This window comes from Schistocerca gregaria, chromosome 8, assembly GCF_023897955.1.
Source record: "Schistocerca gregaria isolate iqSchGreg1 chromosome 8, iqSchGreg1.2, whole genome shotgun sequence".
NCBI classification, from domain to species: domain Eukaryota; kingdom Metazoa; phylum Arthropoda; class Insecta; order Orthoptera; family Acrididae; genus Schistocerca; species Schistocerca gregaria.
The window spans coordinates 164,274,233-164,287,079 of record NC_064927.1 but is presented as its reverse complement, the minus strand read 5'-3'; the positions used below and the strand labels follow the sequence as shown (position 1 = coordinate 164,287,079).

The 12,847-nt window shown below is 44.5% G+C and overlaps 1 protein-coding gene across 1 annotated transcript in view; it reads left to right on the top strand.

The window, feature by feature from the left end:
• Positions 1–12,847, top strand: part of LOC126285091 (golgin subfamily A member 6-like protein 1) — a 135,319-nt gene that overhangs the window by 118,086 nt on the left and 4,386 nt on the right. Inside the window, exon 5 of the mRNA XM_049984416.1 lies at positions 1,100–1,216. Within this exon, the coding sequence (XP_049840373.1) occupies positions 1,100–1,216 (117 nt within the window). The remainder of the gene's footprint in view (positions 1–1,099; positions 1,217–12,847) is intronic.

Genomic DNA, 12,847 nt, shown 5'->3' with positions numbered 1-12,847 from the left:
GATGGCCGGACGCGGGGTTGAATCGTCGTCCTCCCGAATGCGAGTCCAGTGTGCTAACCACAGCACCACCTCGCTCGGTGGAGGAAATGTGCAGAATGAGGATATGAAGGGGATGTGTGCTATGTATATGTTGTATGTGTATGCAGCTGAAGCTGCAGGTAATATACTAGTATTCACAGTGTGATTAAATGATGTTACAAGCTTCCAGAGGTGTTAGTGAAGGATGAATGTATCAATTTGAATTAAGGGGGCCTGGTATGGAAACGTCCTAGTCGAAAGTTGCAAGCGAAAATCCTTTTCATATCTCTGGCAGTGCACCTCTTCTAGTGCAAGCTCTTTGCTTTCCATGTTTTGAGAGGTGGTAATAGGGACAAAAACACAAGGATAATATCTAGTAAACAAGGACTCTAAAGTGTATACCTTAAGAGCTATGAGCACTTGTTCATATCTGATACTGACGATCATATCTTTTCTAATGAGCAAGTGCTCTTAACTCTTAACGTATTATAGAGTCCATGTTTACTAGACAATTGTTTCACGGTGAGGTCAACATTACCACTTCCAAAATAAAGGAAAACAAAGAGGCCCACTGTCAGGGGAATCACAATGATTTTTCGCTGATTACTTTCGACTCGGTCGTTACCAGACCAGTGTCCCTTACCTCAAACTGATACCGTTACCCATTTCCAGAATCCCTGAAACAAAGTACAATCTTCACGGAATCAGCCGCTACGCAATCTCTAAGGTTCCCTGACTTGAAAGTTGGTTCAGTCTTATAACAGCGGAGTAGGCTTCCACCCTTGATATAATGAAGCTGTAGTGTGAGACTTCACACGTGTGCAGAGGGAGAGACAGAGAGAGAGAGAGAGAGAGAGAGAGAGAGAGAGAGGCAATGGAAGGTGGGTACTTCTTGGAAAATAAGTTGTGATGAAAGTGTAAAAACCTACCGTTCAGTTGTGACTTGGTTTATATACACCAATTTCATAAAGTCATTGGTCAATGTATATGGGTGATACTGGTAGGTTTAGTACTTCCTAACTTACAGGTATGAATGTAGAGGCTGGGCAGACCAATTACAGAACTACGTTTCTGCTCACAGGCCCGACAGGAAGTGGTGAAGGCGAAGATGCACCGTGACGATTTGTACAAGGAGAGAAACGAACTCACACGAAAGATGGAACTCATGGCGTACCCGGAGCTTCTCCGTGACCACGAGGTGAGTGAAGGTAGAGCCACAGTGTGCTCGCCCTGTACACGTGTAAGATCTGCCATCACCGTTGTTTGGATCGTTGTTAGCTTTTGACGCTGGGATGTGACATTCTGTGACATAAGTTTATAAGCAATGCTATTACACGTAGCCCAATTGTTGTAAGTGTTGATCAAAAAGTTTCCGTTTGAGGGCGTTGCTGCAGCGTATATGCAACTTAGCGCGACTCTGATGCTGCTATATAACTACTAATATGTAGGCAACGATTTAGTGTGTTTTTCCTGTATTTCCATCGCGTGTGCAGCTAATACGCAAACGTCAATTTTGGCGAGTTCTTACAAAATGTGTCCAAAGGGGACCAAGGTACTGTTATTCTTTTCTTGCCTGCCGTAGGAAAAACACTGATAGACATCCATCGTACAATGAAGAATGTAAGTGAGGCAACATGTCTTTCGAAAACCACCTTTGTGGTTCATGATAACGCACGTCCCCAAACAGCAACGCAGAAGTAACTACAACTCAAATGGGAGACACTTCAGCACCCCCTTGTAGTTACTATATCCCCCCATGCAATTATCACGTCTTCGGTACGTTAAAAAAGAATTCCTTGAAGTGTCGAGGATACCTGTCGGATGAGGATCGCAATAGGCTGTTATCCAGTCATTATATTGTCCTAAATCTGTATTTCAGATCGACTTATTATGGAAACCATTGTTTTTTATGTAAGCGCTCAAACATGGATCAGTACCTTTAGCGCCATGGTCAGTGAGCAGTTTCATCCAGTCCTTTAAAACGTAAAAATGTAGGAAGTAATGATTATTCTAACAAAATCAGTTCGGTTATGTGGGAGTTTCTTTATATTACCATATGTTGGTAGCTTGCTATCTGCAATTAAATGAAGTTATTGTGAGTTTGGTAGGCGGGTTAATGTAACTAGTTAACGTAGCCAAACAATATAGAAAAGGCAAGGGTAATAACAACAGACGAAAACTATTTTGGGCCCGATTTCCTTACAATAATCATTACTTAAAGTATGTTTACATTTTACAGACCTAAATAACTTTGTCCATTGACAGTAGCACAAAGCTGTTGAAACATGTTTGGATGTTTATATCAAAGCAGCTGTTTGCATAGTAGGTAGACCTGAAACGAAGTAGTTTTGTCTGGAAACGCGGCTATGCTACAGCTTTAAAACCGAGTGATGAGTAATTATACTGTCCGTCTGAAAGACTATCATACACAGGATGGGGAAGTAGCTGTACCTCGGAGCATCTGATTGCGTTTAGGTTGCAGAGAAGTACATGCATGGAGCAGAGGTTGGGTCCAATTTTGTACCTCTCTCGATCTGCCAGTGAACAGTGTAATTCTGTGCAGCAAGATTGCATCACTAAATAGTTGACACTTAAGTCATAAATATACATGTAGTACAATGATGATAAATACACGAAAAGCTCGATATTGTTTGGTTAGACCACTGCTAGGTAGACACTTAAACTAGTAATAAGCATTAGATTATATGACCTATCTACTGGAAGAGAGTATAGGCGGTAATGCCGCATAAATATACTGGTACGGATGTTACATGACAGATCCAGATTCAAAGGAAGAATTCTAAGACACTGCAGTTCAACCACAGAGATCATTTACAAAATTCTAACCGGACCGGTGTGTTACTAATATGAGTCAGTCTGAGATTCACATCAAGTTCAACTAACAGAAGTGATCGAGTATAACCAGAAAAGATGGCGCGATTTATCACGGTTTAGTTTTGTCAGTGTGTGAGTGTCCCATAAATGCTCAGCTATTCGTAATAGGAAACGAGATAGGATAAAGTATTGTGCAAAACGTAAAGGTTTACTCTGAAGTACTTGACTCGCCTTGGAACATACAGTCTCGGAAAGATAATGCATAGTCTTGTGTTCATCTCATGTAATCATTTCCGACGTTGTGTACGTAATGCGCTTTGCATAGACGGCGGTGCCAAAAGATTCCTCTGGAAGCTGTCACTATCAATAGATGTTCCTGGAGTACCGATTGATATTTGTGACTGAACTCAGAATTTTTGGTGAACAGGGCACAGAATGTTATCTTGGATGGAGAGTCAGTGACAGGTGTACAGTTAACATTAGGTGTGCGCCAGGGGAACGTGTTGAGATCCTTATTGTTCATGTTACAGACCTTTCAGACAATATTAATAGTAGCCACAGTCTTTTCGCCAATGATTTACTTATGTATAATGAAGTATTATCGCCGGCCGGGGTGACCGAGCGGTTCTAGGCGCTCCAGTCTGGAGCCGCGCGACCGCTACGGTCTCAGGTTCAAATCCTGCTTCAGGCATGGCTCTGTATGACGTCCTTAGGTTAGTTAGGTTTAAGTAGTTCTAATTTCTAGGGGACTGATGACCTCAGAAGTTAAGTCCCATAGTGCTCAGAGCCATCTGAAGTATCATCTGAATAAAGCTGCATAAATATTTACTCGGGACTTAATAATTTTGGAAATTTGTGGTAAGTTCTATCGAACAAACCTGTTGAGGTCATCTGTCCCTAGGCTTACACACTACTTAATCTAACTTAAACTAACTTACGCTCAGGACAACACACACAGCCATTCCCGAGGGGGTAATCGAACCTCCGACAGGGAGAGCCGCAGGAACCGGGTCAAGGCGCCTGAAACCGCGTGACTACCCCACGTGGCACCTTAATAAGGTTTTAGAGTGGTGCAATGATAGGCAGCTTTTCTTAAACGTTCAGAAATATCAAATTGTGCACATCAAAAAACGGAAAAGCGTATTACCATATGACTACAGTATCAACGACTAACAACTGCAACCAGTCAAGTCATGCATATACTCGGATGTGGCGCTTCGCATAGATATGATATTATGCGGAAAGATTCCATTGGATTAGTCGTAGGTAAAGCAGATGGCGCACTTGGGCTTACTGATACAATACTTGGGAAGTGCAATCAGGTGACAGCGTACAAATCACTCGCAGGACTCATCCTAGAACATCCCTGATGTGTGTACGTCTGTTGAACACATAAGCAAAGAAAAATATAAATGATCACAAGTTTGTTTGAGCAGTGGGAGATGGTCGTAGAGATTCTGAAGAAACTGAATTGGCAGACGCTTGCAAATAGATGCACAGAAAGCCTACCTACAAAGTTTCTAGAGCCGTCTTTAAATCATAAGTGTAGAAGGACGGTGGTTATAATTAAACTTCCACTACTTGAGAGAGTGTAGATGGGAAACTACACTCCTGGAAATTGAAATAAGAACACCGTGAATTCATTGTCCCAGGAAGGGGAAACTTTATTGACACATTCCTGGGGTCAGATACATCACATGATCACACTGACAGAACCACAGGCACATAGACACAGGCAACAGAGCATGCACTATGTTGGCACTAGTAGAGTGTATATCCACCTTTCGCAGCAATGCAGGCTGCTATTCTCCCATGGAGACGATCGTAGAGATGCTGGATGTAGTCCTGTGGAACGGCTTGCCATGCCATTTCCACCTGGCGCTTCAGTTGGACCAGCGTTCGTGCTGGACGTGCAGACCGCGTGAGACGACGCTTCATCCAGTCCCAAACACGCTCAATGGGGGACAGATCCGGAGATCTTGCTGGCCAGGATAGTTGACTTACACCTTCTAGGGCACGTTGGGTGGCACGGGATACATGCGGACGTGCATTGTCCTGTTGGAACAGCAAATTCCCTTGCCGGTCTAGGAATGGTAGAACGATGGGTCCGATGACGGTTTGGATGTACCGTGCATTATTCAGTGTCCCCTCGACGATCACCAGAGGTGTACGGCCAGTGTAGGAGATCGCTCCCCACACCATGATGCCGGGTGTTGGCCCTGTGTGCCTCAGTCGTATGCAGTCCTGATTGTGGCGCTCACCTGCAGGGCGCCAAACACGCATACGACCATCATTGGCACCAAGGCAGAAGCGACTCTCATCGCTGAAGACGACACGTCTCCATTCGTCCCTCCATTCACGCCTGTCGCGACACCACTGGAGGCGGGCTGCACGATGTTGGGGCGTGAGCGAAAGACGGCCTAACGGTGTGCGGGACCGTAGCCCAGCTTCATGGAGACGGTTGCGAATGGTCCTCGCCGATACCCCAGGAGCAACAGCGTCCCTAATTTGCTGAGAAGTGGCGGTGCGGTCCCCTACGGCACTGCGTAGGATCCTACGGTCTTGGCGTGCATCCGTGCGTCGCTGCGGTCTGGTCCCAGGTCGACTGGCACGTGCACCTTCCGCCGACCACTGGCGACAACATCGATGTACTGTGGAGACCTCACGCCCCACGTGTTGAGCAAATCGGCGGTACTTCCACCCGGCCTCCCGCATGCCCACTATACGCCCTCGCTCAAAGTCCGTCAACTGCACATACGTTTCACGTCCACGCTGTCGCGGCATGCTACCAGTGTTAAAGACTGCGATGGAGCTCCGTATGCCACGGCAAACTGGCTGACACTGACGGCGGCGGTGCACAAATGCTGCGCAGCTAGCGCCATTCGACGGCCAACACCGCGGTTCCTGGTGTGTCGGCTGTGCCGTGCGTGTGATCATTGCTTGTACAGCCCTCTCGCAGTGTCCGGAGCAAGTATGGTGGGTCTGACACACCGGTGTCAATGTGTTCTTTTTTCCATTTCCAGGAGTGTATTTATCGTATGGCTACCCAAATTTATAAGATTCATGTTCAGACTGTCCGCTGCTGGATTTGCGTTAGTGTCATAACTTCCTGTTAGACACCAGTACTAGCGTGGGGAGTAGAGGCCGTTGTGGCCGAAGGGTTCTAGGCCCTTCAGTCCGGAACCGCGCTGCTGCTACGGTCGCGAGTTCGAATCCTGCCTCGGGCATGGATGTGTGTGATTTCCTTTTAAGTAGTTCTAAGTCGAGGGGACTGATGACCTCAGCTGTTAAGTCCCATAGTACTCAGAGCCATTTGAACCATTTGGGGATTAGAGTTGAAACACAAGAGCAGTGTCCATTACTTTTGCAGACAGAAAAGATTGTTCTGGACAATATGAGGAGGTCTTTTATCAAAACAATAGCAGCTCTTCGTGAATGTCGACACATTAAAGGAATACGGAGAGGTCCTCTTTGAGCATCGGGGTTGAAGAACATGATTCGAAAATCCGAAATTTGGAAATTGCTCCTAGGAGACGCCGACGGTCAGTTGCGGCACAAATTGTAAAAGTTACTGTTCCCATGGCTGAGAATGCTGGAAGTGGACGAGCTGTGTCATGATAGCTGAACATTCCATGTTCCACAGTTCGAAAAGTGCTGCGAAAAATTGTGAAATGATAGCTATACAAATTTCACATTACTCACCAACTTTATACACGTGACTTTGCTCTTACGTTTCTTGGAAGGGTTGAAGTTGATGACCTGTGGCCTTGGAACATTTTATGTAGTGGTGAAACAGACACTGAGATGACCAAATTCACGGAATACCTCTTAATATCGTGTTGGACGGCGGAGAGCAGCAACTCGACGTGGCATGGGTTCAACAAGTTATTGGAAGTCTCCTGAAGAACTATTGAGCCATGCTGCCTCTACAGCCTCCGTAATGGCAAAAGTGTTACAGGTGCAGGATTTTGGTATAAACTGACTTCTCGACTCATGTCAGGCGTCAACTGACTTCTCCATTCATGTCGGGTGATCTAGGCGGCCAAACCATTCGCACAAATTTTTCAGAGTGTTCTTCAGTCCAATTGGAAACAACCGTGGCGTGGTGACATGGGACATTGTACGCATAAAAGTTCCAACGTTGTTAGGGAACGCAACGTCCATGAGTGGCTGCAAATGGTCTACAAGCAGCCAAACATGCAGAGGAGCCAGTCCTTTCCATCTAACAACAGATCACGCCATTATGGAATCACCACCAATCTCATGCAGTATTGTTTGTCTGTTAGCACTGACAACTCTACACAAAATCCACACCATTCGGGGTACCCCCCTCCCCCCTCTTTCGACAGAGGTTCAAGTTCTTCCTCGGACATGTGTGTGTGTGTGTGTGTGTGTGTGTGTTTTGTCCTTAGCGTAAGTTAGTTTAAGTTGGATGAAGTAGTATGTAAGTCTAGGGACCGATGACCTCAGCAGCTTGGTTCCATAGGAACTTACCACAAATTTCCAATTTGCAAACGCCATTGCTCTCGGTCGTTAAGTGAAGGCCATCAGCCACTGTATTGTCCGTGCTGCGAGGTAATGCCTGAAAATTGGCGTTCTCGGCACACTTTTGACACTCCAGAGTGTCGGAATATTGACTTCCCTAACCATTTGCGAAATGGAAAGTCCCGTGCGTCTAGCTCCAACTACTGTTCCGCATTCAAAGTCTATTAATTCCCGTAGTGCGATAACAATCACGTCGAAACTTATTCATATGAATCTCCTGAGTACAAATGACAGCTCCGCCAATACACTTCTGTTTTGTACCTTGTGTACGCAATACCACTGCCATCTCGATAAGTCCATGTCGCTATCCCATGTCTTTTGTCACCTCACTGTACTTTACGCTCTCTGGGGTAGAGAACACACAAATGTCGCAACGAACTTTCATGGCGTTCCCCTGTATAGTGAAGACGTCACTATACTGTGTGGCTTCATGCACAGTTCAGTAATTGTCCAATTTGCTTTGAAGAATTCGGATCACAAGGACCAAGGACATTCAACATGAACGGCACAAGTTACTGTGATCTGTTTCGCTAACATGTGATCCTTGCTCTACGGAAGACAGGTGCTTTGGACTCAGCTATTTCCATGGACGATGCAGCTCCACGTTACACTGCACCTGAGGTCACTAGGCTATTCCGCAATACGTTTGGCGAAAACCGAATCATTGGCCGGTCGTTACAAACTGCATGGCCATAAAAATCACCAGATTTGACTCCATCTCATTTCTCGTTGTGGATTTACTTCAAATAGAGAGTGTATCGACGACACACTAACACACGTTGGAGGTTGAAGATCAGCACAGTGGAGGAGGTTGCCAACATCCGACCTCAGATGCTTCAGGCAGCAGTAGAGCAGACTCTAGTGCGGTACCAGGCTGTCGTAGATGCAGATCGTCATCACAGAAAATCAATGTCTGTAACATGGGAAATAAACATGATACGCAACTAACAACTAATATTTAACATTTCATCAGGCGTGCGTTTTTTGCCAGAACCTGTCTCTTTACACTCCAAGTGGGTAGAAACATGCCATGCCAAACCTTAATTACTTTAATATCTGGTCGATTCCCTTGAAATCAACACTGGAAATTTCTTTACACAGAAAATGAGTATTTCATTTACGCACACATCTCATTGGGCTCTATCTTGAGGTGCAGTCATTTCTGGCAATTATGTAGCAACTGAAGCAAAGCAAAATGAGTTTTTTAGAAAATAATCCACATTTGCTTTACAGGATGCCGAAAGCCGTAAGTGTCGGCTTCTCATGGGTTTTTTAATTGCATTTGAGTATCACTGAGTTTCATGTTGACAGTCTGCATTTGCCATTTCTACGGTCTCGGCAGCAGCCTTCAATATGACCTGGCTGTCTGACCGTTGAATGTTAGGATTTCAGCCCAGCATGCTTCCATCACTTCGCTCACAACTTGACTCTGTACGACTCTATGTACAAGGACTGAAAATGTCCTCTGCCGTAGTACCACAAGACCACGCCTACTCTCTCTGGCTGTACTATTCTGCTAGCGCACAGCATCCACGTGACAAAAGTGAGTGAACGACACCCGGTCCCCACCACTCCTTACCTCGCCGACGAGCTTCACTGACGCTAAAGAAACAAGACCTTTCGCTACGTCACAGCACAACGCAAGACGCAGTGGAGGGCAAAGGGAGCGCATTGTACCTGCACACAACGCAGTTTCGCAGACTGTGCGCAAGCGAGCGACTTACGTATTGTCATACAAGGCAGGCCATTGTCATGCATGGCAGGTATGCGGTTGTGACTTTAGCATGGAGATATAACAAGGTAGATGGGACTACAGACGTACGTTGAACGTTGCGTTGTAGCCGGCCGCGCCATGTTACATGCCCCAAAACAACAGTACACTAAGGTTTACGATTGCCTCTTGGAATTAATTTCTCGCGTGTGAATAATGCATTTGTTTTAAATACTAAACGTTACTGTACTTTCTGCACTACACTGTGTCAATAAGGCATTTTCAGAATTTTTCAGAAGATGTCGAATTTGGTCTCATTAATGTAACTTATTTGTTGCCATTGTAATTGCTACAATTGTAGATTCTTTGCGAAACACTGTACGTTGTATTAACTAAACAAAACACTTTTTACGCCTTGTTTTGCAAACTTATTACTGTACTAACCAGGTTTCCGGTCATAAGTACATTTTAGAACGACGAGCGGTCGTCGCAACTACGTCAGTCAACGTTCCAATGGCGATCGCTGCACATGGCGCTGTAATCTTCTGGCGAAGTTCATCCTGCGTGCGTGGTTTACGTCTATAGACATTATCTTTCACAGTTCCCCACAAAGAAAAGTCCATAGATGTTAGACGTGGCGACCCTGGATGGAACTCAATGGGCCCTCTTTGTCCAATCCAATGCCCCACAAAATTGTCATCCAGGAAAGCTCGTACGGCTAGGTGGTAGTGTGGTGGCGCCCCGTCCTGTCGATAGAAGTCCTATTCATCAGCTCCATAAGGCGCATGTATATCTGGAAAAATTGATGTGCATGACGTTTCCAGGTACACTTCTCCAATTACACTAGCATCAAAGGAAAAGGGCCCTACTAAGCCCCTAGATGATAGTCCACCCCACAAATGAAGCCCTGGGAAATTGACCGCTTTATCCACATAAACATGCATTTTCTGCCAGAATGAGATTTTCACTCTGCAGCGGAGTGTGCGCTGATATGAAACTTCCTGGCAGATTAAAACTGTGTGCCCGACCGAGACTCAAACTCGGGACCTTTGCCTTTTGGAAGGTAGGAGACCAGGTAATGGCAGAAGTAAAGCTGTGAGTACCGGGCGTGAGACGTGCTTCGGTAGCTCAGTTGGTAGAGCACTTGCCCACGAAGGCAAAGGTCCCGAGTTCGAGTCTTGGTCGGGCACACAGTTTTAATCTGCCAGGAAGTTTCATGAATTTTCTGGTTCCCAGTACACACTGTTATGCCGATTCGCGGTTCCATTAAGTTTAAATTATGCCTCGTCACAAATTGTTCGTCATCAGTTATCTTCTGCTGATACCATTCTCAAATTTGCATTCGGCGATCACTAATCGTGTGCTGTATTCGTGGAATGTAAATTTTCGCTTTGCGGCTTTCAGAATTCTTCGTACACTTGTACCGCTGACGCCCACTTTACGTTCACATTGCATAGCACACTTCTGTGGAGAATTAACAAACGTTTCCAACACGAGAGCTGACGAAGCAGGAGTTGTAGCTTTACGCTATCTTGCTGATCTTCCTTTTTGAATATCACAAATCGTTCTATGTAATTCAAAGTTCTCAGTGATGTGTTCACTTGTAAGGCAGTTGGCGGTTCCGTTTCAACCTCCCACCTCCACTAACGTTGCACTTCAGCCTCATTATCAAACTTGAAAAATCATTTCACAATTCATTTTCGTTGCTAGAATGTCAAGCGTGTTCCAGCCGTCTTGTTTTTTCAGTACCGAGATGAAAGTACTAACATCTGTTGAGCCAAAGAGCATACGACAACACGCTCGTAACTCAAATCGAACGACAATATCGATATCTCGATATAGCCTGACAAAGAGGGTATACATTTTTCTGGCGGACTCTGTGTATCGGACTAGAGCTGTGCGTAGGAATGGGAATTTTTGTAGTTTTCTACTCACGTATGAAAGCACCAAGGTTCTTCTGTGTAGAGGTTATATCGTTGGCTAAAAGGGGTAAATAATCTGTTTCTTAATTGAAAATGTTTTTATTTGAGTGAGTTCTGCATCCTTTCCTCGATGTGTAGGACTTCTGCATCTATTACGGTTTGTTTCTGCTGTTTTAGTTCAAGCAATGTTCGACAGAGGATGAACCTCCCTTCTTTAACGACCAGCTTCTATGGTCTGCTGTAAAATTAGTATAGGCTGACATCCCCATCTTACCAATATAGCAAGAATGAGACTCTTCGTAGATAATCTCATGAACCCTATTCATCAAGATGACTGGTTGTTAATCTTCTGAAATCGAAAAAAACCTATCTAATGTCTAGGGAAACACAGAAAAACACTTCGCCTATAAAATATATTATCCTATTTTAAGTTTTACCTATGTACATTGTTCAATGAGGACAGTAAGAACTTGGCGTGCTTCTTACTATTGAGAATTTTGTGAATAATGATGGTTAAATTGTTTATTTATAAATGTAGGATGTTGAGAGGTAGCTGGGGTGTTTGCATCAGCAAAGCAGTCTTCTCAGTAAAATTTAAATTTATGGTTGTATTTCCTGTCTGCAAGCTGATGCAGAGGAAATTAATGGTGAAACCACATAACTGCATTGTGATGTGATATTTATGATTCTTATCTTCTGGTGTTGTCTACTGGAACTTTTCACAAGTTGTGAATATCATCGAAAAATTTATACCAGTACACAACGGGTTGTATCAGTGGTTCACACTTAAAAATGTCAGCCTCCCACTTGTCCATGAACACTTCTGTTACCAAGGTTGATGACGCTGGACCCATTACCAGCCCAGCTGCTTGCTTTTAACACCTCCCTTGAAATGAGACATAATTTTGGTTTATAAAGATTCCACTGTATTAATTATCCTCAGCTGTTCTTCCAGATTAATGTTATGTACATGAAATAATTCTGCCAATACATATACAATCCTCCCCAGGATTTCTCTAGAAGCTGTACACATCAAAAGAAAGTAATTCTGCATTTGTTGGGATATTAACATCTGTTAACTGTTTACTAAATCTAAACTTTTCTTTGTTCTCTGTGAATTTTCGTTTTTTTTTCTGGTGATGATGTTGCACTGTTGTCTGCATTGCAGGTACCACTGGTCAGATAAGCACTCCTGGTTTGTGGAGTTTGGCTGTAGAGACCTAGAATTCATTCGGAGAATACGTTCACAAATATATTCAGAAAAAAATGTTGGATCACTTGTATACTAACTGCTTAAGCTGATCAAAGCATTTAGCTGTTGGAGCTTTCTGTGGTTTTTGTAGCTGCCCTGTCTGTAAAAATTCATCTACTTTGCCTGAGTAACACATTTTCTTTAACGGTACTCAAGTCCCTACCTTATCCGCTTTTGCCAAAATCACGTTACTGCTTCAATCCTAGTTTTAAGTTCCTTCATGAATACCGAGCGAGGTGGCACAGTGGTTAGCACACTGGACTCGCATTCGGGAGGGCGACGGTTCAGACCAGCGTCCGGACATCCTGACTTAGGTTTTCCACGATTCCCCTAAATTGCTCCAGGCAAATGCCGGGATGGCTCCTTTGAAAGGGCGCCGCCGACTTCCTTCCCCATCCTTCCCTAATTCGATGGGACCAATGACGTCGCTATTTGGTCCCCTCCTCCATATCAACCAACCGATCCTCCATGACTAAGAATTAGTTTTTCTTCTTACGTAACAGTTGTTTTGCCTGCTGTGCCTGGTTAATTTCTTGTGCACGCTGTGCTTTCATAACTATATCT